The sequence below is a fragment of the Haliaeetus albicilla genome, chromosome W, assembly GCF_947461875.1.
Source record: "Haliaeetus albicilla chromosome W, bHalAlb1.1, whole genome shotgun sequence".
Taxonomy (NCBI): domain Eukaryota; kingdom Metazoa; phylum Chordata; class Aves; order Accipitriformes; family Accipitridae; genus Haliaeetus; species Haliaeetus albicilla.
In genome coordinates, this window is record NC_091515.1 from 27501067 (window position 1) to 27528821 (window position 27755).

At 37.0% G+C, this 27755-nt stretch overlaps 1 protein-coding gene across 14 annotated transcripts in view; it reads right to left on the reverse strand.

Annotated features, from left to right (window-relative positions):
- The window catches only part of LOC138683530 (A disintegrin and metalloproteinase with thrombospondin motifs 6-like), a 185859-nt gene that overhangs the window by 109879 nt on the left and 48225 nt on the right, over window positions 1–27755 (reverse strand). For all 14 annotated transcript variants that reach the window (XM_069775470.1, XM_069775476.1, XM_069775478.1 and 11 more), the window contains one exon: window positions 3095–3138. In XM_069775470.1, coding sequence (XP_069631571.1) covers window positions 3095–3138 — 44 coding nt within the window. The remainder of the gene's footprint in view (window positions 1–3094; window positions 3139–27755) is intronic.

Consider the following 27755-nt stretch of genomic DNA (forward strand, 5'->3'; position numbering starts at 1 on the left):
TAGTGGGTTCATAAAAACATACAAGCAACTTTTCTGGCTACAAAAAGCCCCACATGGTACATTTTAAAAAATTATAAAAGCAAAACTGAATGCATCAATGAAGAGAGAGGAGACATGTTAATAACAAGCATTCATTTAACCATTGAAGTCTTTTCCATTTATCACCCATCATCTTCTGGAATTAAAACCTTACTGTATTACAAGTGCTTTTAAAAACTTTCTTTAGAGAGAGAAAGCTCTTCCTTATCTTATACATCCTTCAGCAACAGAGTATCACACAACATACTGCAGACATAATTTCTGCCACTAGAGAAAGCTCTAAACAGATTTATTTAATGTATTCCTCCCTAGGGTTTCTTATCTAAAAAAAAAAAAAGCAGTAATCCTTTCTTTAAGGAAATTACCTGCTCAGTTAACTACACTATAACAAAACAATGACTGGAAAAAGTGCTACTTCAAATTATTCTGTTTGGACTAACAGAAGCAAGTAATAAGATGACAAGTGCTTCCTGGCTGTGTCCACATTAGCAAGTAATTTGGAGCCACAGGAGTTGGTCAGCAGAGTGAAGCACTGATATTGAGGCTCCTCACATATCTTTGTATGTGGGTTGGACATTCTACTTTGGATTAGTTTAATCCCGTAGGCCAAACATATTCACTACATATGTGGTTCAAAGCTTTCAAAAGGAAAAAATATTACAGGATATCATGAGAATACAGCCCATGTAGTGATTTAGACCTTTAGAGCATTTGGGGAGTATGTGTTCTGACTTAATTTTCTCCAAAACAAATCTAGTTTGCACATACCAAAACTACTCCGATAACCAAACTGACATGGGCAAAAGGTGACAACGTGTGTCTGTAGAATTTGCATCAAAACAGTACTACTGCTCTGAATCAAATCACTGGTGTAGACACGCCTACTGAGGACAGGATGAAACATCAGAAGAAAAACAACTATCCATTAAGAAAAAAAAAATCTGTAAATTGTTTGCAGCGTGCAACCTGTAGAAAATACAATAATTGCAGTTCACCTGCCTAAACTATGCTATTCTAATTGAGTAGGACATTCTGAAAACATGGCAGTACTTACATAACAACTGTCATGTTCCCCTGCAAAGTTCACCACATTTGAGTGATGAAGTCATCTCTATCTTCAGATCTTATAACTGAGCACTTGCTTCAGTGACTTACAGGACCAGATTAATGATTTATAATTCCATACCACGCTTGCAGAAAGTGGCAGAGATCAAGTCCAGAACCCAGTCTATGGCTCAGATTTAAAAAAGAAGGAGTTCTTCACTGGAGCCACAAAGGTGCTGCAATGACATCTGAGGTCTATCTTTTCCAAGAGTTTCCATGCAAGATTCCCTATTTTAGGAAACTGGAATAGGAGAGAGACATCTATGCCACAGTAAATCCTTTACTTCTGTTTCTTCCTAGAACACCAATGATTCAAGTTTCTTCTGACCTTTTGAGACCTGAGACTTTTGTTCACAGACACCTTAAATATATGCTTAACTTTAGTTACTGGAGGTCAGTGGGACTTAAGCATATTAAATGCCTTGCAAAAGAGGGCCACAGGGCCTTGTCTCTTCTCCCATTCAATGCCTATAATGCAAATAAAGTGTCATGGTTCTGTTCCCAAGGGTCCCATAACAGTGAGTTGGAACTGATATCGTGTGTGTGGTTTTGTTTTTTTGGGTTTTTTTGGGGGGGGGTTGTTTTGTTGTTTTTTTAAAAAACAAGCATTTGCCAAAGTCCATCCCCTGTTATGCTGGATTCAAGTGAAGCAGTATTTGCCTTTATGGCAAAGTCTGATACAGTAAGAAATAGTACACTAATGATCTGTGTTAAAAATATCACATGTAAATATCAAATAGTTCATCAGTGAATGTACACCATTTAAAACTTTCTTCTTTTAAGACTACAATTGCAAAGACAATTATATGACATCAATATAGACAGTCTCTTCAGTTTTGTCTTTCCCACACAAATGTCAAAAGAAAATCAATTACATTTAGAAATTCATCATCATTTGCCTTTTACTAAAACATGCTGTGGATATTGTTTATATTTACAGCAGGCAAAATTCTGATACCTTTCCCCATGTAAACTACTTCCCTGTGCCACAAGCATCATGCTGACTTGAGCAAGACTTGTAGAAAAATCAACATGAGTTAAGGCTAGCAAAGCATACAGTAATACAGGAAAAGACAAAGCAAATAAAATTATGAGCTCTGATTATGAGAAAAGCATTAATAACCTGAACTATCTGAATGAGAATTATATCTTTAATTCATTCTGAGAAAGAGGCTTATATGAAAGGATCCAAATTGAAGATATATATATATACACACACACACTCGTTTAATAATATTTCTTTCATATGTTAAAGCACTACTAAAGGTAACAACTATGGTATAGTAAAAAACTTTTGGTGACAAATTTAGGTATGGAGAGAATGGTAGTTCTCCATCCTGCACTCAAGGTTGCTTGTGTTTCTCCATTGTCAAAGTACTGTTTTAAGGAGTTAATTACTGTAATTTATATCACTGTGCTATTTTTCTCTAAGTCTGTGAAAGTAACAGTCTGAAGCTGTACTCCTTGTGTACAACAGACCAACAGTGTAAATCTCAAAGCCTGTTTCTTTAGTAGGGTGGTTTTGGGGGGTTTTCTGGTTTTTGGTGGGTTTGGTGGGTGTTTTTGTTGTTGTTGGTTTTTTGTTTAAACTTTCCTAAGGTCTTTTATTTGTATTTTTTTAAATTGATCGTGGAGACAGGTTAAATAGAAATAAACAGTAAGTCAGTCCTCTCCTCTAATTATTGCTTGGTAAGTTTGAGTGATCTGCTAGGTTTTATCAGCATTACAGCTGCCAGAGAATAAAGGCCCATCAGCAGCTCAAGTTAAACTTCTAGCAATCTATCAAAGCATAAAACCATCTAGGTTACCCTTTATTATTCATGTTTATAAAACTGCAAAATTTTGAAAGCATAAACTTAAAAAGATCTAATCAGCCAATAAATTAATAGCCAAGTATAAAGCAAGGAAACAAACAGCAAATACAAGCTGAAATTTCTCTTCATAAACTTACCCAGTGTTCCACAAGGCTTGTTTTTATAAGTGCAGATATCATATCTGTTAAGGAGGAAAAAAAAGTAGATAAAATATGTCAGAGAATCAAATTTGTAAGATATTTTGTATATTTATCACATATCTGTATCATAGTTCAAGTTGTCAGACCGCAATCAGCTTAATTATGTGCAGCCAGCTGGTGTCAGCATTTTCTACACTCTGGTGTAAACTGCAAGCTGCAGTACACTCACAGCTGCTGGCCTCAGGCCAGTGGAACACCTGCAAGTTAAAAAAAAAAAGTTAAAGTGAATCTTTGTAACCACTGGCTCCATAAAGCAGTCTACCATGCTGTTACGAAGTTATAGCAGCATGTCTATAGACTGCTGCTGATTCAAAACACTTTTTGAACATATTAGAATCCTCTTACGGTCTCATACTTATCAACTAAACAATATTAATTGTAACTCCTGCTATTTAAACTTTAATTCCAATTAAAAACTATAACTCTCAATTATTACACCAAAAATTATTTTAAAAAATTCTTATGAACTGCCATTATAGTTTCCTTCTCATTATCTTCTAGTGATTATATGTGTCTTAAGAGTACACTGTAACAAACTAAAATGAAAATAATATTTTTGCCAAAAGCTAAATAATGTCTTTAAAGGAGAATTTTCATCATTTTAGATATGATCCTTCAAATACAGAATCTCAATGAGTTTTTGTGTAGTTAACATGTAAGTATCTGGAGCTGAAAATGGAATTAAAATGTTTTCTGCAGCATAGCTAATAATAGCAGCAGTGGTCACACAGCAGTCAATTCCTTAATTACACTTTCATATTTTGAATATGCAACCCTATGATATGGCTAGTGATATGAGAACACTCTTACAATGCCTTTGATTTTAGAGGATTTATACCGATTTTCTTGCAGTATGTTTCAGAATAATTACCATTATTTTGAATGTTGAGTGAAAACAAAGATTAAAAGATACCATCTTTATGCTTTAATTTTTAACCCAAATATTTACTAATTTCAGGCCACCAGACATTTCTGTTAAAAATAACATATAAGGACTGTTTTCAAATGGGTTATCACATAGGGGTCTGATCATACGATATATACCTTTCAGTGCTAACAGAGTTAAAGTCTATCCGTAAGCCAAATCCATAGACAAAACAACAAAGCTTAAAATTTGGAACAAATTCAGAAAACTCTCTGCATGTAGACTGCTGTGACCATATGGAATTTTTCTGATTTTTAAAGGTACTGGGTGTGGAGCAGTTTGTGGGATTAAGCTCTAATTTTGAACTCAGACATTCATATGCATTGATCTCTCAGAATGGCAGAGTTTGAGCGACCTCGATATGCACATAAAGCTCTCACTCATTTCCCATTTGCTGTTTGGAGAGGGGGAGGTAATCAAATCAGCATTCTTATATAAAATGTGCTGGAATAGGATTAGGTTTTGTATGTCACAAAGCTATAAGACGACACAGATACAGAGAGAAAGATTTTTTTACTGAACATTTCCTGCCTTTTACATATTTAAGGAAACGAACTTATTTCTGCATTTAGGACAGAGCCATATTGAAGTTTCTGCAAAATTATTCCTCGAAGAAAGCAGACAGGGCTCAGGCTTATTTAGTGAGAAAACCCAAATTTGCCCAAATTCCTTTAAAATGTAGTTTAGACCTCAACACAAGAAAGTCTGTGCAATACACAGGAAGTATTGGTCTTCTAATTTTTTTTTTAATATACAATACTAATAGGAAAAAAACCTCAATAAAGTCATACATCCTTAGATAAAAATGGATGTTTAAGAAGAAAGCCAGTTCCACTAAACTCAAGTAAAATGCTGTCACTGATTTCAGTGGAGCTGAAAATTTGCCCTTATGGCCTGAATCTGCTTACTCTCATACAGGTATGAATCTGAAGTTACTCCTCCTCACATTCAGTTCAGTTTCACAAGGAACTGTGATAGGAGACAGTGATATGAATTAAATCCCTTTTTTCTGTTACACTTTTGAAAAACAAAGACCATGGTATCCTTCTGTTTGTGCTGGGAAGCGAGTATTCTTCATTATGCATAGGCTAGTATTTGTAAGAAAAATGTGATGATAACGAAACTTAAATTAGATAAAATTATATTTTCCTTAGTTTTATTATTTTCCAATACACTAACTATTTTTGCAAGAACATACCCAGATAGTAATGGTTTTCTAATTATGGCTTCATTAAGTATTCAAATTTTATAGGCAATAATAATTTCCTGTAAGAAGCATTCATACACTCTATTATTCCTCAGTTTAATAGGAAAAACCTCTATGTTTTCAATGTCGAATGACTGACTTTAACTACATCATCTACAAGCTCTTTTCTTTTTTTTTCTTCTTTTTTTTTTCCCCCCCTTTCATATGGATGGTTTCTGCTTGTGGTTTGTTTGAAAGCTCATATAATTTTTGTGTACTGAACAGTTCAATTCCATCATTTGCTTCTCTATATCATTTAACCAAATCAGCCTAACTTATCTTTTTTGATTTTGACACCACTTCTTCTAACTTTATTTTGAATTTCCAAGGAATCTACTTAACCCACAGATGCTGGGTTCCAAAATGCAGGAGACTACAGAGTTAATACTTGCCAGGTAGTAGCTTCAAGCCAAGAACCCCCTGAAATAACAAATCATCTAGATTACCCATTAGATTACATAGGTCTAATTGCTATTTCAAAAAAAAAAAAAAAAAACCCCACATGCCACAAAAAAACAACCACCACCACCAAAAAACCAAACCAAACCAAAGGTGAAGATGGGTCATAGTTGTCACCAGGACCTTAATAAATACTTCAGGAACCACAGACAACAAAAAGCTCTCAAGCCAACAGCAATCTCAACCAACCATTAGAAAAATATAAGAGTCATGAGGGTTATGCAAAAATGCAGTTTGCAAGATGCGAATATATTTTCCTTTTTATTCACTGACAGAATGTGTAAGAAAGCCACCACACAAAATTTGAATGTAAGAATACAAATATGCAGGTTGCAAAAAACCTCAGGATGAGATGACAGTCTGTTCATTTTGAGACAGCAAAGTAAATCCTTTGCCCAAGTTGGAAGAGAAGATCATATGCCTCCTGATAAAGTGGGTGACCAGGCTGGGGAAGTGAAATGTGGAAAGAGGCAAGATTGTTGATTACATGTTGTGTGGATTGTCCAGCTCATAGTTCACAGATGAGTTTCACCATGTCTAGTGCACACAGGCGACTCATGGGGGGTTACAAAAGCAACCCAGCCTTGGATTGCCTTGAGGCCCTGTCTCTCTGCAGTGAGGACTCACTCACGGGGAGCTGTGTAGACAGCTTAGCCCTGGGTTGTCTGATAAACCCTAAACTAAACAGGGCAGTGGATGCGCCACTCAGAGAACCAAAACCTGAACTGAGCCTTGAAATCCCTTAACAAATAGTATGCCCCGAGTCTCAATCCAACCACTATTCAGTTCCCTCAGGAAGCAAGGTAAAGAAAAAAAAAAACCCCACAAAAAACCAAAAACCAAACCTGGAAGGTTTCAGCTTCAGTTTCAAATGACAACCTTGTGTATTCAAACAATCACAGACCAACAAAGGAAAGATAAGGGGAAACTCCACTCAGATATACGTAATCCATTTAGGCCTATATCATAATCCACTCAGACATAGTCATACACACCATTCCACAAGTCAGGGGATAAAAACTCTAAGATTCAGGTTGGAAAAGGGGGAGTCACTTCTCCAACTATACAGTTGGCTTGTGAAGGAGACCCTTCCCCACCTTGATCGGGACACCGGTCAAGGTAACTTCCCTGGGATTGAGAGCCCTTACCTGGAGGGGTAAGTGAATATTGTTCATGCTTTAAGTTTGTAAACGCGAGTGTGCTTGTGGTTGTCTGTGAATCGCTTGTGGTTGTAATAGTGTACTACTCTTGCCTTAAAAAATTGCAATAGTGCATTCCTCCACTGTATCTGTAAAACCTGCAATAGTGGCGTGTTAAGTCTGTAAGTGAAGTTCAAAATAAATCATTTGCTTGAACCTTGCAGTTAAGTCTTTTTTCCGTCACACATATCCATTCACACCCTGAATGGATCAGAAGTCATTTGATGAGGCAGATAGGGAAGAGGTTTGGGACCTCTGGACACACTCACAGGGCTGATAAAGAACTATATCAGACAGGTGGGAAATGCATGATGGATGTACAGCTGTCACTGACAACTCCAACTGAAACATCAGCCAGAAGGAAACTGCAGAGATAGACTATTTCCAAGTCAACAGGATGGTCAAGAATTAGAGTGGTAATAGCTTACTGTCATGCCATGAATCAAACAGGAAGTGTTAGTGTGCCCCTCCAAGGGCTCTGCCAAAGGAAAAACTTCTAGTCTTTTTTGACAGGATATGAGCATGCCCCATGCTAAAATATACATGTAGATATATCTATACCACTAAATTAAACATTTAAAGGGACTGCTCCTGGACACTGAAATTCTATTATCTGTATTATCAAACTGTTTTTAAAAGACCATCAAATTGTTTAAAAAAAAAAAGTCCCTTGCACAGATTTGGCCTATGACAACAACTAATCTCAAAGAATTCCCAGGTAAAGTTCAGAAGGTGGCCACACACAATTATCAACAGGCAAAACATACGCAGCTACTCTGTTCTGGAGAAGTCAGCTTATTAATGTGGACACAAGAAGTTCTGTGCCAGCGACCCTCAGTGCAATAAAACAGTCACAGACATGTTAATTTATTAGCATAGATGTAAGCTACAGACTGTCTCCTGAAGAAGCCTCAGTTATCTATAAATCTGACCTGTGGAAAAATCCCTTTCCTTTGCAAATCTGATGAGTAGTATGATCCCGATCACTTGAGTAGGACACTTAAGTCAAATATATAAGAAAGATAGGTTCTTTGTAAATACTGTAAGCACTGTTCCATCTTGTCAGATAACTTATTTGCAGCTACAGCCAATCCCAGATGCCTTAGGGGAAGACAGATGTTTCTCTCCTATCTAGCTGTACATTTAGGGAAGGGAGAGAAGATTCTTCCTGATCTCTGCAACCTGTCAGCTTGCAGGCCTAATGCATGTAGTTGTGCAAATATGAAGTTCACACAAAATTCTATGTAAGAAAGTGTGTTCCCTCCATTAAAAAATACAGACACACAAATTCACAGATTTGAAGGTTTGAAGGCTACAAAGCATCACAATGATTCACTCATGCCTCCACCCACTCCTAGCATAAAAAGGTAAGTAATTGATTCTAGAAGCTACAAAAACCTGTTCCTTAAAAGCTATTTAATCTCACATTAGGAGTTGTTCTCAACATAAGAATTTGAGGTCATCTGTACTAGGTTATCTGGTTCATCTGCCTTTCCCCTCAACAGCAGTCATTTGTGAGTGCTTACAGGGATAACAGGGCAGCAGACTGATACCTTCCCTGATACAACCTCCCAGCTCTGTGGCTTAGGGAACTTCAGAGGCGGAGTTTGCATCTTAGTATTTAATTGATTTTTCTTCTAATGTTTTCAGCACTTAGTTAATTACTCTTCAATCTAAAAGAAATTAATTTCAGTGTCTGTCTGGGGGATGTTGTTAAGCTTTATCAGCAAAGTTGAGTCCCTCTGTCCCAGTAGAGATCTCTCTCATGCTGAAGTAATTTTTTAAATTTTCTCTTAAATCAGATGAATAAATTGAACTTTGTCGGTGTCACACCACTACAATGTGGCCTTCCTGCCACCTTCCTTTGAGCTCTAAGCCTTTTTAAACTTTCTGAAGCATAACTGTACTACAATTCAAAAAGTTGTTCTAATAGTGGTATTAACAATAGTAGATACAAAGGCAAAATGAATGACCTCTTCTAACATGATAATCTGTATTTATACATTCAAGGATAACATTGACCTTTTCACCAGTTTCATTGTGTGAAATTGCCCATTAAAGGAAAAGAGTCTCTATAAAGCACTATTATTACTATCTATGTGTTACTGGAAATGTCCAGTGTGCCAGAAAGGACTATCTGCATCAAATTAACACTGCGATAGCTATATACCTGTAACAGGATTGGAAACATACATGAATACTAGCATTGGATACACTTTAAAGAATTTAACTAATCAACAGAAATAAAATATGTCCTGGTTTCAGCTGGGAGAGAGTTAATTGTCTTCCTAGTAGCTGGTACAGTGCTATGTCTTGAGTTCAGTATGCAAAGAATGTTGATAACACTGATGTTTTCAGTTGTTGCTCAGTAGTGTTTAGACTATAGTCAAGGATTTTTCAGCTTCTCATGCCCAGCCAGCAAGAAAGCTGGAGGGGCACAAGAAGTTGGCACAGGACACAGCCAGGGCACCTGACCCAAACTGGCCAATGGTGTATTCCATACCATGTGATGTCCCATCTAGTATAGGAACTGGGAAGTGGGGGAGGGAATCGCCACTCGGGGACTAGCTGGGTGTTGATCAGTGGGTGGTGAGCAATTGCACTGCACATCATTTGTACATTCCAATCCTTTTATTACTACTGTTGTCATTTTATTAGTGTTATCATTATCATTATTAGTTTCTTCTTTTCTGTTCTATTAAACCGTTCTTATCTCAACCCACGAGTTTTACTTCTTCTCCTGATTTTCTCCCCCATCCCACTGGGTGGGGGAGAAGTGAGTGAGCGGCTGCGTGGTGCTTAGTTGCTGGCTGGGGTTAAACCACAACAGTTATTCAAGTATGATACAAGAAAGCATAAAAACCTCTTATTAGAAATGCAAACTGTTCAAAACCAGTATGAAACACAAGCTACTTATAAACACATAAACCTACTATAAAAATCACCTGAAAGCTACCTCTCCAATATGACTGAGTAATATTTCAGATAAATATAGACAGAAAAAAAATGAGGCTTTTGAAGGAATACGTTTTAATGAAACAGTTTAGGAAACAAAACAAAAATAATCACAGCAAATTGCTGAGGAAAAAAAAAACCTACCAAGATGGCTGGAATATAAATGTCAGAAGTACATGAATGTAAGAAAATTCAGGCTAGACAAAACCAACAAATAGGTAAAACTGGACATAAAGCTCTTCATAACTTTGAGATGGTTGAAAACATACTTCATATATATATATGTAATACTACAGGATTTGCCAATTAACCTACTTTAAAAGGTTGTCAGAAAATAAAATAAAGCCTAAGAACCGGTTCTGTCCTGACTAAGACGAAACAGAGCTAACTACCACAAATTATCAGGAGTTCATTTTTAGAAAACATTTCCAAATATATTATCCCTGAAAGGAAGGTTTTATTTTTCACTTGTTTGAAACCAAATCTTACTTTTTGACATTTGCTTTTTATTATCATATGCTTTGACAATAAGCTAGTCAAATGACTGTCCCTTTCATACACCCTTGCTCAATGATAAACCTAACTGGTTCATTAGAATTTGATCTTTTTTTACTTTTTTTTTAGTCTTCATGCTATGCAATATGATTTATGTATGCACCAAATCATATATATCTTATTCAAATACAAGTGTTAAAAGGCCAGTCAAAAAAACCCCTATTTTAAAAAATTAAGTTAACCTAGTTCTAACACCTAGAATTATAAACTGAACTACTGCTAAATCAAACAAATCTCAGACTTCCCTTAAAGGGATCAAAATTGTCAAACTATCTGACAATTCCAACTTCTATTTCTAAATTATGCAAAATAAAAATGAAAAAACTGTAGCTTGTAGTTTCACCATATTCTTTTGTAAATATATATACTTGGCTATGATAAAAAAGTGGTTATTTTGCAAGTTCAGACAATGTCACTAATGCTAGAGAATTGTGTAGAAAAAATAGTTATAAAACACTGACTTTTGGTCTGTTTTTATAAATGCTTTTTATCATAATTTTTCAACAGTTCACCACTTTTAAGATAATTTGGTCATTAATTAGATTTGCACAGGTTAAAAACAGCAATACTCTTTATCACAATACTTTTTGATGGCTTTCTAAAAGCTTTACTACAGCATATTCTTAGCCGTACAGAAAGTGATACACCACAACAGCATTCTGCCTTAAAATAAAGTACACATCTTATTTGGTTTCTTCCTCAAAAACCTCAAATCAAAAAGAGCTATTTAAACCAAGGAAGGAAAAGCGTAATATACGTTACACATCACTTAACAGAAATAGCTTTTTCTATTATTAGTTTTCCATGTCTTTAAAACTGCCACAGACAACCAAAGTCTGGCTCTATTGGACTTTCTTCTGATACTTAACTTGGGTGGATAAATGAAATTGAGTTATAGCTAGAAAAACTATTACTGCTATAAGTTCTAATTCTCCTAATTTATATGAAAAGAAATATTTTAAATAAATGCACTGTGGATGAAACATTTAAATACTACTCTTTATAAACTGCAAATGCAGTAAGAACAGTAAAAATAAATTCTGTTCTGAAACAATTTTTTTTAATGCTGTAATTTGTCTTCGTCAATTTTGGCAATGTAACATTAGAATAGTAGTTGCAAACTTACCATAATCAGTAGTATTATTGGTGCATTTAGGACATATGTACAAAGCTGATTTTGAGATTATGATTTAATAAAATATTCTCTCAACACAAATTCCAGCCCTAGAGTGTCTAAAAAAATTTTTTTAACCAAGTTCATGAAAATATATCAGAGGTTTTTCTTCAACACTATCCTGATGTGTCACGTGAGCATATAGTAGAACTATTGCAAAAAAAAGTAATTACGTGAAAATAGAGTACTTCATAGATGAGTTTGTAAACAAAAATAGTTCTAAAGACAAGATGAAGAACCTGAGACAGTTCTCAGCCTGAGACACACCCTAGACCATGATATACCATTTCAAATCACTGTTAAAAAGCAATCATTCCAAAAATCGCAAGACCAGCTTTAAAGTCTTGTGATTTTAAGGAATTAATGCATTTACACTTTTTAGTAATTTTTTTTGCTAAGACTATCTGTATTTATGTACATTTTTGGCACATTTCAAGGTTTACTGTACAGTCATCCAGAGTAAAAGCTTCCTTTTCCAATGTAAGCCATGATATAGCAACATGTCCTTACCAGATACAGCAAATACAATGCGAAGATGATAAAAGAATGGAAAGTACAGAATAACAAGTGCTACAAACTGCTAGATCGCAATCTACTCTAAGTATCTAGGACAGACACCTACAGAAGCTTAACAGGACAATGTCAGTATTCTGCTAGTATATAAAAAAAAAATACTCTAATAGCACCAACACTGCTGACTGGTTCAGATACGACACTTATCACCAAGCAGTCTTTATTCCTTTAAAAGTAGTATTTCATAGATTAAAATTAGGTAGCGTAAAAATACAGACAATTCCTTGCTATCCACTGACATATTGTTAACATCATTTGAAACTCTGGAAAAGACAGAATACTTCCCTTCCCTGTGCTCTTCTAATCAGAACCTTTCTGAAGACCTGTCCTGGTTTCAGCTGGGATAGAGTTAACTTTCTAGTAGCTGGTATAGTGCTATGTTTTGGGTTCAGTATGAAAAGAATGTTGATAACACACTGATATTTTCAGTTGTTGCTGAGTAGTGTTTAGACTAAGTCAAGGATTTTTCAGCTTCTCATACCCAGCCAGCAAGAAGGCTGGAGGGGCACAAGAAGTTGGCACAGGACACAGCCAGGGCAGCTGACCCAAACTCACCAAAGGGGTATTCCATACCATGTGACATCATGCCAGGTATATAAACCGGGGGGAGTTGGCCTGGGAGGGATCGCTGCTCGGGAACTAACTGGGCATTGGTCAGCGAGTGGTGAGCAATTGCATTGTCCATCACTTGTTTTGTATATTCCAATTCTTTTATTATTATTACTGTCATTTTATTAGTGTTATCATTATCATTATTAGTTTCTTCCTTTCTGTTCTATTAAACTGTTCTTATCTCAACCCATGAGTTTTACTCTTTTTTTCCAATTCTCTCCCCCATCCCACTGGGTGGGGGGGAAGTGAGTGAGCGGATGCGTGGTGCTTAGTTGCTGGCTAGGGTTAAACCACGACAAGACCATACATGACTACAAAGAAAGTACCAGCTCAACCACAATATCATGAAGGCAAATGAACATTCTACAAACTCATTAGACTATTTTAGTTGACAGTGTAGACTCTACAGTTAGTCTAGAGGCAGCTTTATAAGCAAACTCTAGCACTAAAGAAACAGCCAGGCACTTGTGGTTCCAAAGCCTGCCCCCTTGCAGGCTTCAGACTAGCAGCGTCACTTCATACTCCGCTCTGCCTTGATTTCTCTGTCATTAAAAGTTATTTCTTTCTTTTTTCTATTCTGTATCCAAAGTGTACAAAGTTGCTGCTTTAACTCATTCCTCCCCTCTTTCATGTATTTTCTTTTGTGATCCTCAGTGAACATAAGTTCCAGCAGAGTTCTCTCTCCACAGCTTTAAAATTACCAGAGACTGACTGATGGCTCAAGCTATCATCAACTAGCTTCTATAAATATGCCTATCCTACTATAAAAATAATTTTGAGGGATATCAACACAGCAGTCATAGCAGCATCAATAGGTTCAGCCTAGACTAGCTACCCAAAGATCCATCTTACTTCTTTCCATTTTTACACCCTAGTTCTGTGCTTCTGCATTTAGTGTCAGCACCCAAGCTAGCTAGAGGTTTGAGTATGTCTTCAGTATATTGAAATCACTTTACTGATAGCAGTACAGACAACATAAGACATCATACAGAAGGAGCTTCAGGCCTTCTAACAGTTTTAAGCCCAATCTTAGATGAATCCATCCTTTTTCTTCAGAACACGTTAATTCTATTTCAAGCAAGGTTTTATGTCCCCTTCAACACTGAGACTCCTCAATCAGGTATCTTTCAACAAAATCATTAAAAAAACCCTTTCTCAGAATAAGCCCTATGTGGAAGTCAAAACTGTAGAATTTCAAAAATTATGATAGTAAGGCATAAGACTTGCAAGCTGGAGACTGTGAACCCATAAAAATAATCAGAGAGTTTAAATCTAGCAGAACTACAAGGAGTATTTCAAAAGTTTTTCTGTGGCATATCTAATTTTCTTTCCATGGGACAGCTCCTGATCCACAGTAAAATTATTTATACTAGTGCATCAGAAATGTAGAGCTACCCACCTGAGTGACAATCGTGACTTCATAACCAGAGACAATTGAGGATTTGCACTGTCACCAGAATGTAGGTAATACTTGCTATATTCTGTTCCTCAAAAGTGGTTCCATGGTTTTATGGATGTGATTAATTAAAGCTAGCCTAGAGACCAGAACAGAAATTTCTGCATATCTACTCCAAGTACACTGCTAATAATGTTTTTTATCAAATGCATTCGGGAAAAGTCTGGCAACTAATACATAAAGCCTTTGTTCAAAGGACATTCACTCAGAGCAGCTCGAGCAGCTTGTAGGTTAATGCTTTTAGGAGTGTTCTAATGCAAGAGAGTCTGGGGAAAAGGAAGACTAGCAAAACTAATTACATAGGCGTGGTTGGGGGCATCCTGCCACACAGCAGAAAATATATTATGCTAAACCATTTATAGGAAGCCACTAGTCTAGACCTCTGGCAGGAGGGAAACACAGCTAGCAGCTACGATTACTAACCAAGTTTTAGTTCTGTTGTACAAAAGCAATCGAGATAAATTATAGCAATAACAGATTGCAAATATATTTATAAGTTTTGTTGTGGATATAGCCTTTCTTCCTTTTCTAACTTTCTGTATATTGTAAACGATTATTTTACAAGTCTGAGAAAATCACACACGTCTTTATCCACAAAATGTCTACTTTATCCCATATACAACGTGAGTAAGGGCAGATAAAAGGCTTGGTACTAAAGGTAGTTTGTAAAGAGTAGCAGTTCATTAGTATGACAGACCACACCTGGTACAAAAATAAGAACATAAGAAGAGCAACATGGGCCAGACCAAAGGTTCCGCTATCCCAGTACCCTGCTTTCACGATGCCCTAAGAGAATGCCTGAGAAAGAATAACACTAGTGCAAACATAAAGTGGCAATTACCCCAATACTCTCCTCAACTTCAACTATTTTGAGCTCAGAGTTTTTTGGTTTTTTTTGAGACTGATGTGCTTCTGGGTATTTAAAAACTCTCAATGGATTTTTCTTCTGTGAACTTGCCCAGCCGACCTTTCAACCTATGCAAATGTCAAGCTTTATGAAGTAAGTGACCTGCCAAGGAGTTTCAATATCAACTAGCTCTTGCATAAGTGGCTGCCTCCCTTCTCCTTGTTTTGAGCCTCTCTTCTGCTAAGTTTATTGGGCAGTCCCCAGTTCTTACATTGAAAGAGACAACAAACAACTGTTCCTTATTCATGTCCTCAGTACCATCTGTAACTTTGTAGACCACTATAATATCCTCCCAAATTTGACTTTTCCAAAATTTGACTCCTCCTAGTAAGAGTCCTCAACTTAGTCATTCCTTGTGAAGAAAGTCCCATATTTTTTGATCATCCTTGCTTCTTTTCCAAATCTTTTCCAATTCTCCCAAAGCCTTTTCAGATAAGAGTGTCAGAATGACACAAACTATTCAAGATGAAAGCATATCATGTCTAGTTTAATCAATGGCATAAGGCTCTTTATTCTCTTCCTAATAACTGTTAATACTTAATTCGCTGGATTAACACATTTTAGATATAGCCCAAATCTTTTCAGTAAAATCATAATATTGTCTTGGATTTTTGTAGCAGCTTTGTGCTAATGCAGAAAGAATTAAAAGAGAAAAGATAAGCAGTGATTTCCCCCCCCCCCCCATTACTTCTGGTTGATATTTTTACTGAAACTCTTAAACATGTAGTGTTACAACTTATTTTTCCTGAACATGAGAACAATATGCCCTGTGCTTGGGCCCAATTAAACAATCACAAAGTATTTGGGTAATAAGAGAGTTGTATTTACATATAGAGCTAAATTTCAGTAGCTTAACATAGTATTTAAAAACTTCTTCAGTCAATGGAATAAAAATCTATTTGCTGACTTCTTTTTAAGGAATGGGTATATGAGGATGTGTTACAAACCAAACTATTTCAACACTAACACACATGTAACAGTTGAGAGAAAAAAATGTTATCCAGCAGTGTGAGACTGAAAGAGTTAATGTCTCAAACATTGTGGTGGGGCAAGTCCTGCATAACAATGAACTCTGCATGACAATGAACCCTGCATAGCAACGAACCACAGGTGAGAAGCCAGTTAGCAACAGGGCATAGAGGGTATGCCAGAGGATGCACAGTTCCATGTTCTGATATGCTGAGCAGGGCAGCTCACCATGTATGGCCAAAGATCAAAGAACAGTCATGCCTGCAGGGAGGGAGAAGTTACTCCCCATACAACCCACAAGCCCACCAACCCATTTTCCAAAGGTTCTGGAAGGGCAAACTGCCCAGGACACCTAATTAGGCTAATGAGTTTGAGTGCCTGCCTGAAGGAGGGGCAAGGAGACTATAAAAGGGCACAAATTGATGCCCCCATGTACACACGGCCTCTGGAACTGGACCTCTAGGCTGGCTGGACCAATACCAGACCCAGAACTGGTGAAATCTTTCTCTTTTCTCTCTCTGTCTCTCTTTTTCCGTAATCCTTACACCTCATCCCTTTAGACATAAACCATTGACCAAGTCTGGGACTAGGAGAAGATCTAGCCGCCCCTAGGCTCCTCTCCTCTCTGCGAGGGAGTCTAGAAAGCAAGGGGGTCGACTCTGAACCTCGTGACTCAACAGGAGGGATCTCCTTATTTTCTTCCCCTAACTGATCCCTAAAGAAGCAAGGCTTGTAGTGTATGTTTGGTGACATATGGTTAGCACGTGTTACACAGTTTACTGACATAGTTTCATGCCAATTCTTGTTGTGAGCAAATAAAAGTTGAGTTTTGCAAGTTAAAGGATCCCTGGTGTGGTTTCACCTTAATTCTGACCTGGGAAGTGGCAAACAGGAGTAGTCATCCTGAGAAATTGGGACGCAGCAAGCAGCAGTAATAACCAAGATTGAGACAAGAATATAAAGCTTAAACAGAAACTGACAGAATATCACAACTGATGTTCTAATGAGCAGAAGCAGTCAGGATCTATTCTATACTGTATTTAAAAAAAGGTAACCTGAAATACAGATGACCTGGGCAGCTTGGTGACTCAGAGGGAAAAGTGCCACCTACTGAGTAAACAACTTAATTATAATAAACCCAACAAATCACATATTTGTCATGAAATAGAAAAGGAAGTTTTAAGTGATACTGAAAGAGTTTTCTACTCCCTATTGAAAAACCTAAAGTTTTTTTTTTATTTTGAAATGTTACTGCGATTTATATGATAGTGATTCTATATTTCTGTAGAAGTGAGCTAGTGTTTTAGCCAAATTAATACTTACACCTAAAATATTTCTGAAAGGCTTCCGATGCCTCTATTTCTAAATAATTAAAAGAGCTTTTGTTTACAAAGGGAAGATGTCACTTTCTGAATATTCTGTCTCTCTAAAATCCCTCACAGTTGGACATAGAAACATGAAGATGCTCAAAATTATACATCAAATTATGTTTGGAAATGTAGGCCTTTACTCATTTTCTTTTTTCTTTTTAAAAGATTCTGGAATATGGGTTCAACTATGTTGGAGGACAAAATATTAAAAAAAGAAAAACATGAAAAATCAGTTACTGAAGATATTCTTAATTTACTTGAACTTTGGGTTAACAAACTTGTTGATAATCAATCAACCCTGCAACATATGAAAGCATACCTTTGCAGAAAAAATAATTACTTCTAGAAATATGTACAGTGGTCAAAGGAAAGTACATAACTCTTAAGTGTGTTCTGGGTCTCTTTGCCAAATACAGAAGAATGTTATTTACCTATAGATTCCAAATTCTTTACCTTAATTGTAGAACACAAGTGATTAGTTCTGGATGTTTGTGAACCAGTTCCTGCTGTGCCCTTTATAAATTTGCAGTGTACAATACACACCTGAAATCTAGTCAATGAAAATTACTAGAAATGGAGCATAACCTGCATTGCCAATGTCTTAGAAAGAGATGTGTATATCTTGAATTGTTTTAAATTTACTCTCAGAAATTACCTCCTCTAAAACAATATTCATCAATACACAAAAGCTATTTCAGTAAAGAGATTAATTGAAACAAAAAATCATCCTATCATACAAGCTCTAAAAAAGAACATCTCTTCCTCCATGATGTTTGTAAAGGCAATATTTACAAGGAGTGAACTGATACAACAGTTCCTATTCTAAAACATTTAAGAGGATAGTTGACAAAATCATATTTTCTGTGTAAGTGCCTCAAGCTGCTATATCACACAAAATCAAACCTTTATTTCTACACAACACTCAGCAGTGAACAAGCAATACAGGGAAGGAAAAAAAAAAGGGGGTAGAAACTCAGTCATAATTTAGATTCTGCAAGCTTCTAGACATTAAAAAACAGCTATTTCATATGGACTGTCCTTCCTTGTAGACAGTCTGCAGTTGAATGGGGAGGTCATAGACATACAATACAGATATACCCAAGGCAAAAAGTCTAGAACTGAAGTGCTTAAGATACCTATGTGTTATGTAAACATGCATAGACAAGAATAATTAGCTAGGCCTATCACTTTCAAATAATATTACTGTGAGCTGATCACAACAGATCAAGCACTCCTATTTGATAATAATTAGAAAAGGCAGATTATATTTGAAAGGTTCACAGAAGCATTGCAATCTTTTTATACTACATACAGTTCCTTAAGCTGCTTTAAAAATTTACTATGCAACTCCAAACAATCTAGTTTTCTGGGTAGAGAAATGTAAGCTAAAACAACAACAAAATCGTTCTCCATCTTCTAATCTAAAATCCTTTTCCTCAAGATTGGAAAAAGACTTGGATCAACATGACTTGGAGTTTTCTATGTTCACAGCATAAAAGTCAGTATGAAACTAGAACAGCACTGACCCAAAGAAACAGAACTGCAAGAAACAAATATTTTTAAATACTGTATTAGTATAATGTTCAACAGAAAAGCAGAAGTTAACATATCCCAGATGAGTGATTTAGGAAGAAGCATTCTCTTCTCCACTTAGTTCAAGCTTACATGCTTAACAGCCAAGAAATAAACACCCACAAGTAAGGCATCTGATTCTGTAAACAATAATTTATGTAAGCATTTCTACTAAAATCAAGGTTTCGATCCTATTTCCCCTCCTGATTTTGCAGAGTTGCACCAGCCTTCACTGTATGATGTAATCACAGCCTTTGCTGTTGTGTCTTTATAACCCCCTCCCCTCCAAATATTACTTGCATATGTGAAGTGATGGTTTAGTGTATCTTTGATATTGTGATATCGGACACAAAATAAATTATTTTTTTTCATTATACTCTGTTCCTTAATTTATATTCAGTTTTTAATCTAGCATCTTGAAGTACTTTATCTACAAAAGTCACAGTATTTTATGTAATGGAAACACTAATTCCAGAAATTAAGTATTTTATTGTAAGCTAGAAGAAACTACACACTGACACAATAATGCTAGAAGACAACTTGGGGAACAGCTCATCTCAAACCTATTATCATATCGAAGTGTCTTGTCTCTGAAAACACACACAGATAAATTCCGTCACATGCTTGCCATTTACAAGCATCAAATAAATTTACAACTGTGTACAAGATATAAGTATGTGAATTTTGTATGAAGAAGGTTCACACTGAGGACTGTATGTTGTCTTACTAAATATGAAAATATTTTCCCTCTGAGCCTTTGAACAGACTTTACAGACAGCACACTTTCTAATTACATCCAATCAAGGGACACCAGCATTTCCAAAGGTGAAGATAATGGTCTAGCAGCAGAAAGGTTGAAATTCCTTAATAAAATACCCTATGGGGATGGAAAGAATTTTTAATGAGAAAAATCCCTAACAATAGAGCATGGGTCCCCATTGCAAAATCTTCCACAAGACAACAGATTAGCACAGGAACTAAACTCTCAGCCAAATGGCCTTGATGAACCTTTCAGCTCTGGTCAGCTTAATATATATGAAGCAACAGGTATCTTTGGAATTAATTCAAGTACTACTCATTATATATCTATTCTCTTATAATTAAAAAAAATAAAAGTATTTATAAAGTACACATTTATTTTACACTGCTATGGGTCTCCGATTCCAAATAACTGTTTAACAATAGAGCATTCTGTTTCTACAGATAAGGTAATTTTAGAAAAAAAGACACTAACACACATCTGTATCACCAGTACCACAAAACATTGCTCCAGACCACCTCACAGAAAATACTTCCATACAGCTGCATCAGACACTTGGGGAACAAGTGATACAAGATCTGCATGGAAGAAGAATCTCTTTAACATCCATTAGGGGAGCAGAGGATGCATCTGAACCTCAAGGATAACAGAAAAGCTTATGGCACACTTCATTTGCAACATACAAGTAGACCAGTGACAGTGACCTTTACCAGAAGGCATAGCTCAAAGTTAGTTTACTGAAGTAGTAAAAATAATTTTGCAGGCTTAAAGAAAATAGTTAATATTCTTATTTTCCTTCCTAGTTCTACAAAAGTAATATTACTCAAACTAAAAATCACAACATTAGCATGACAGAAAAAAAAAGAAACCAAAGTCAGAACAAATGCCTTTTAAAAATAACACTATGACATTGTCAAAGAAGTCCCAAGTACTACAGTTTTAAAAAGTGAAACTAGTGTTTCAGGCTGAGGAATCCCTAGGGGTTGGTTTGTTTGTTTTAAAGTGCGGAAAGAGAGGCATTAGGTGTTACACACACACACACACACACACAAAAAATATCCTCGTGTTCCTTCCCCTCCCTCCCATACGCTAAATCTAGATGTTATCACAAGTGAGAAAGAAAAAAGTATTCCGCCCTCTTGTCGTGGTTTAAGCCCAGCCGGTAACAAAGCACCACGAAATCGCTCGCTCGCTCACTCCCTCCCCCCACCCCGGCCACGGTGGGATGAGGAGAAAATATAAAGAAAAGCTCGTGGGTCGAGACAAGGACAGGGAGGGATCACGCGCCACTTATGGTCACGTGCAAAAGACAGGCTCAACTTGAGGAAGAAACAAAATCAATTTAGTCTACTACAAATCAAAACAAAACAAGGATATTAAGAAGTAAAACCGAACCTTAGAACACCCTCCCCCCATCCCTCCCTCCTTCCTGGCTCAACTCCATTCCCGGTTCTCTCTACCTCCTCCCCCCGGCGGCGCAGGGGAACAGGGGATGGGGGTTGGGGTCAGCTCCCCACACCTTGTCTCCACCGCTCCTTCCTCCTCAGGGGGAGGACTCCTCACTCATCCCCTGCTCCACCGTGGGGTCCCTCCCACGGGAGACAGGCCTTCACGAACTTCTCCAACGTGAGTCCTTTCCGCGGGCTGCAGTTCCTCACAAAATTCCCTGGCGTGAGTCCTTTCCGCGGGCTGATCTTCAGTCACAAACTGCTCCAGCACGGGCTTCCCCATGGAGTCACAGCCATCTTCAGGGGCCTCCGCTCCACTGTTCACCTCCATGGGCTGCAGGGGCATCCACGTCCTCAGGCGCTGCTCCTCCTCCTCCTCCTCCTCCTCCTTCTCCTTCTCCTCCTTCTCCTCCTTCTCCTTCTCCACAGACCTCGGTATCTGCATAGGTGTTCCTCTCACATTCCAATCTCACTACTCACTACCGATTCCCCTTCTTAAATATGTTATCCCAGAGGCGCTACTACCGTCGCTGATGGGCTCGGCCTAGGCCAGAGGCAGGTCCGACTTGGAGCCAGGGGAGCTTCTAGCAGCTTCTCACAGGAGCCGTCCCTGCGGCCCCTCCCCCGCTACCAAAAAAAAAAAAACCCTGCGCCACACAAGCCCATAACACCTCTATATGGCCTAAATTCTTCAGTATTATATACTCGTGCAGGGTTTTGGGTGGTTTGTGTTTTGGTGGGGTTTTTTTAGTAATTGTGCAGAGCCAAGTTAATATTTAAGGCACTTGGCATAAGCATGAAAGTTTGACTTATAGATCAAAATGCAGGACTGCAGCCATAGTAAATTCTCTTCCTCATAACTCACTAAACAGAACCATCTGAAGAGAAGTTAAATGTATAGAGGTCATAGGCAAAGGAAGATAAAATTATATGTTATTCTGATGGCAAAAAGGTCTTTTGGATGAGGCTGAGGAAGATCAAAATCTTTTACAGCCAAAGAAACCCTACTGTATAATGTGATATCTAACAGCTAAATGTTTTTAGATTATATTCTGTATTTTTCTAATGGTCAGAACAATCCTAATTCCTTCATTACACATGAAGAAACCTATCTAATTTATGGAAATAAAACTGCTACATGTAACAAATAGCAACTTTCCTGCAATTAGAATGCAATGTATTTCACTGCATTGTGTTACCACCAAAAAACATTTCATATTATGGTATAACTAGTATTAAAGGAAATCTTAATCTTAAGGCACGAAAATACATTCTGAAAAGAAATACCTCCCCTCTCTCCGAAAGAGTGCAAGTTCACCACTACATACTTTCACCTTAAAACACTTGGTATATTCTGATATAGAGAAGGAACTGCTAATTGCTTAATGATTGTCTCTCTGTAACTTTACATACCAAAGACTGGTGTTCGTCAAGGATTAAGCCTGTCAGAGACTGGTACTTGGGAGTGATGAGCAAGAAGGAACCATGAACAATCACAAAACTTAATTAAATGTTTGATGAATTTACGATCTTGTCGAGAAGGCACAAGTAGAGGCCTTGCTTGAATAGATAGGGCCAGAAAAGATAAGAACTCCTGCCTTTGTTCTCGTCCTTGTAGATAATTTAGCTTAAACTAACCATATGGTTTTACACCACTAATGAAAACTTAGATAATAAGAGCACTAACAAGCACTGATGTATCAAAACATGTAAAAGACCATACTGCGCAGAATCACCTGAGGAGGGTCAAATAGCAGACAAGTGAGGAAGACTATGGAAGACCACCAGAGGACTCCCGAAGACCACCAGAGACCTTCAATGTGCCTGCGTAAAGGACATTTGCATATGCTAATAGTTTCCTGGAAAACTAATGAATATGTATAACATTTCTCGGAAATCTAGTGAATATGTATGTAGAACATGTACTTAACCTGCACAATTAGACCCGACGGCGTGCACGATAGGTGGAGCGATCCCCCGTGCATCCAGCGCTGCCAATAAAGAATACCTACTTAATAGTTAATCAAACTATTGAGTCAATTTCTCTGAATCAATTCCATGCTTACCTGAATAAATTGTTGCAACTGAAAGCTTCTATAAACCATTATGAAATAGAGAAGAAGGTACAGAAGGACTTCTGGTCGAAATTAAAGAATGCTTTCACCATGCATGATGAAAAGTAGATGAGAAGAGACAGATGTAAAGGCGACAGAAAAGATTTCTGTGTTTTTAGCTGGTTAAGACTGGTCTTTGCAGACTACTTGCTTTGTATACTTGAGGAGTTATTCTGAAGCTACAAATCAGGTACTTAAAAACCAATCCAAAATAATTTTTAATCATGGTTTTCAGCTTGCTTCCACTAATCAGAGAAATTTAGAAACAATTCTGACATAAAATGATATTGTGAAGATTCACTATTGTAATGTGTCCTTAAAACTTAGTGACTGCTGGTGCAATTCTGCAAGTCAAATTATAAGCAACAACATACAGGGCAATGAGCTGACATCATCCAAGGGCTCCCCTCACTGATTTTAATGTTTTCTGTTGTTAGTTACTACATTTCTGGAATTTACCTTCCTAACTATGATAATACGTGTTAAAATAAAGGATGCACATCCCTACTCATTTTACAATTTGTTGCACTTACAAAAAAACTTCATGTTTATATATAATACACAAAACCTAAATATAAAAAAGCTTATTTAGCATAAAAATATTTTTCATACAGAAAGAGTATTTTCCTATCTGTGATAAATAGTTGAAACTGCTCTTGACCATTCTTCAAGTCTAATTCAACAGCACTTATAATTGAAAACCACTTCTCTCTTGCTATATAATAGTTATAAGATGCAAGAGAGGCAAAATATGTGAAATATTCAGAACAAAGGATCTACACACAGTACTGTACCAAAGCATTAAATATTAGAATACCTATCATTATTGACAAACTAACATTTTGACTCACTAAATCATACAAAATTGCTTGAATAAAAGTATTGCCTGTTAAAGAAGTGATCAGACATTACTCAAACCAAGACAACTGCATGTAATTTGAAAAAAATTAATCTAAATTCTTGATTAACTTTATTAGCTTGAGGTACCACTACCACATGTATCAGCAGTGGTAGGCCCCAGCCACACACATTCAACAGCTTTTGGTTATCTCCATAGTGTTCACTTACTACTTTGATATAGTTTTGAGATACCATAAATAGTAGTATATATATCAGAGTTTAAACTTGGAGTATCTACAATTTTGCATAACTGCATGTGTGGAAGATTACTGACCAATGGTCTGAAAAAGATATTTGATTATGCAGCATTAAAAGAGGTTGGTTGTTTTTTTTTTTTTTTACTATGCACACTGTTGATAATGTTGTAATTACTGGTCTGTATTGGCTTAGCCAGTAGAAATACAGCTAGTAAAGGCCAAATCACCAGAAGTACAAAGAGTTTCAAACTGAATTGCCAGAATTATTCTTTCCTATCTTTCAGAATTAACTACACAGAAGTAGACTGGACATTGGTATGACTTTTTTTAATAGAGTATTCCAATCTGACTCACAAACAAGCAAGTAAATTTTATAGCTTCCCTCTCTTTTTCCTCCAGTAGGAAAAATGATTTGGGTACCAGCACTTCAAACAGCCTGAGAAAACAGTTGTTATTAGAGTTAATAAAAGTATAACAGAGTTGAGATTCTCCACTCCATTTCTTGAGACACCCAAATTTGCTGAGTAAGTAAAATTTTGCATTCTTATCCCTTCTACCTGGGCCTGCCATTTTATTAATAACAGAGCTGCATATATGCTATGATACACTGTTAGTTGCAGAAGCCATTCTTTCTTGCATAAAGTCATGTGACCTTGACTTTTCCAATATCAGATGCAACTGTTGCTTCAGATTCCACATTAGTCTTCATGCTTCAATTAGTCTAGCTCACTAGTTAAATAATCTTCTTTTGAGATTAAAAAAACCCCAAAAAACTAACTTCATCATTCTGAGATACAGCTTTTCATTAGTCCCTAACACCCCCAATAACTGATGGTAATGAGCTTCAGAACTTTCCTCCTGTCCTGGTTTCAGCTGGGATGTAGTTAACTGTCTTCCTAGTAGCTGGTACAGTGCTATGTTTTGAGTTCAGTATGTGAAGAATGTTGATAACACTGATGTTTTCAGTTGTTGCTCAGTAGTGTTTAGACTAGAGTCAAGGATTTTTCAGCTTCTCATGCCCAGCCAGGGCACCTGACCCAAACTGGCCAACAGCGTATTCCATACCCTGTGACGTCCCATCTAGTTTAGGAACTGGGAAGTGGGGGGCAGGGATTTCACCGCTCGGGGACTGGCTGGGTGTCGGTCGGCGGGTGGTGAGCAATTGCCCTGCGCATCATTTGTACATTTCAATCCTTTTATTACTACTGTTGTCATTTTATTAGTGTTATCATTATCATTATTAGTTTCTTCTTTTCTGTTCTATTAAATCGTTCTTATCTCAACCCAGGAGTTTTACTTCTTTTCCTGATTTTCTCCCCCATCCCACTGGATGGGGGGGAGTGAGTGAGCGGCTGCGTGGTGCTTAGTTGCTGGCTGGGGTTAAACCACGACACCTCCTCTTAATTACTTTGATTTACACAGTATTTCTTTTACCATCTTTGGGCTACACCCATTCTCTGCAGACATATATCTACCCTCTCAGAATGCTCTGCAGTAGAGATCCTCAACACAGAGCAAAGAGTCAAGCTTATAAATCCACAAGACACAAATGTTACTTTGATCCATCAATGCACATCCAGAAGCAGCCTAGCCAAATTTGGGGATAAGCCTGCACTCTCTCGGCAGAGGTTACTGCATCAGGTACAGTGCTATGCATGTGCAGCTAACCTCTGTTTTGCCTCAAACAGACACATAGACAGCCAGCTTGTGTGACCTCTCATAGATCCATCCACTTTAGACTGGGGTGGCCAGAGTCTGCTTTGGCATCTTGGCATCCGCAGTGCAGACACATCCTTCAGGATGCTGCTTGTGGGGCATACCAAGTTGTTTCTGTTGGTTGCTTAGGTTTAATCAGACTAGTTAACAGTCTGGAACCCCACATTTTGGAGCAGTTATGCAACTACTCTGATTTACATCATTCTTCCTCCAATTTTCTAGGTATCTCATTACTTCCTATTTTTGCCCCACCTCTTCAACTTCAATACTGACAGCCCTAACAGGCTTTTGCAGTGCAGCAATACATCTTCAGCTTCCTCCCCAGCTCTGTCACAGCTCTTTTCCCTCTTAAGGAGATCTACTTAATGACAACCTATAACATCAGTTAAACATCAGCAATAAGAGACAACCAAATCAATTAAATGCAATATGAAAATTGTAAGAAAAAGCTAACTGTTTAAGGCTATTGTTTTAGTTCCATATTTTCTTCAGAACAAAAATAGCATTATAGAATTTCTCAAAGTGGTCACGGAATTTCTACAAGATTAAAAAAAAAAAAGAAAAAAGGAGTTTTCAGAGCACATATGGAACTTCAGATATTGAGCAACAAGATCTAAAGGCACTCAGCTATCCAACCAAAGCAATTAAGATTCCCTCAGGCAATTAACCCCCTCATTTCTGAGCATGTGAAAATATTTAGCACATAAAACTGCACCTGAAGACTAAAATAATATTACCCCCAGCAAACTGTCTATTGTCAGATTTTAATTGAACATTTTTCTTGAAATTCCTGTTCCTTGAGAATGTATAACCCCCCCCCTCCAAAAGCTTTAATTTATATCAATTCAATTTAATATGACCTCTGGATTTCACCAATATCAGAGTAGTGCAAAACAGCCTTAGTATCCCAGAGGCTCAGGCTGAAAGTGCATTATGTAGGCTATAGCAAGTGAATCAAAGGAAAGAGAAGAAAGAGGTATGTGAAGAATCATGAAGATACAGAAAGATGAAAAACAGAAGAAAAAAGTAAAAGAAAAAGCATAAAAAAGAAGAGGTGGTTACATTTGCTGAATATATTCCCATTTGGAATACTCCCATGTGCTATAGCTTCACCTGCTGATAAGAAGTCAATGTGGCAGCAATGGAAGAGAACAGAAAATAAACAATGGTAGGAAGAACTGGAATACAGCGCATGAAAAAGCAAATACACACAAGTTTTGCTAGTCATTAAACATGTTTACAATTTCGTATGTAATTCTTTACAGTTGGCCAGACCACTGTTCCTTCACACACTGTTGCAAAATAAATGGTTTGACCAGAATTTCAGTTAGTTCTCACTGTTATCTAAATGTTTGTGCTTCAATCATATTTTCCAGTGTTTACTTCATATCATGAAGACTATGAAACATATACCTTTAGAAAAGCATCAGTTAAGAAAATAATTGAGAACGCAACACAGGTGATAATTTAATTCTGAATATACCACACAAA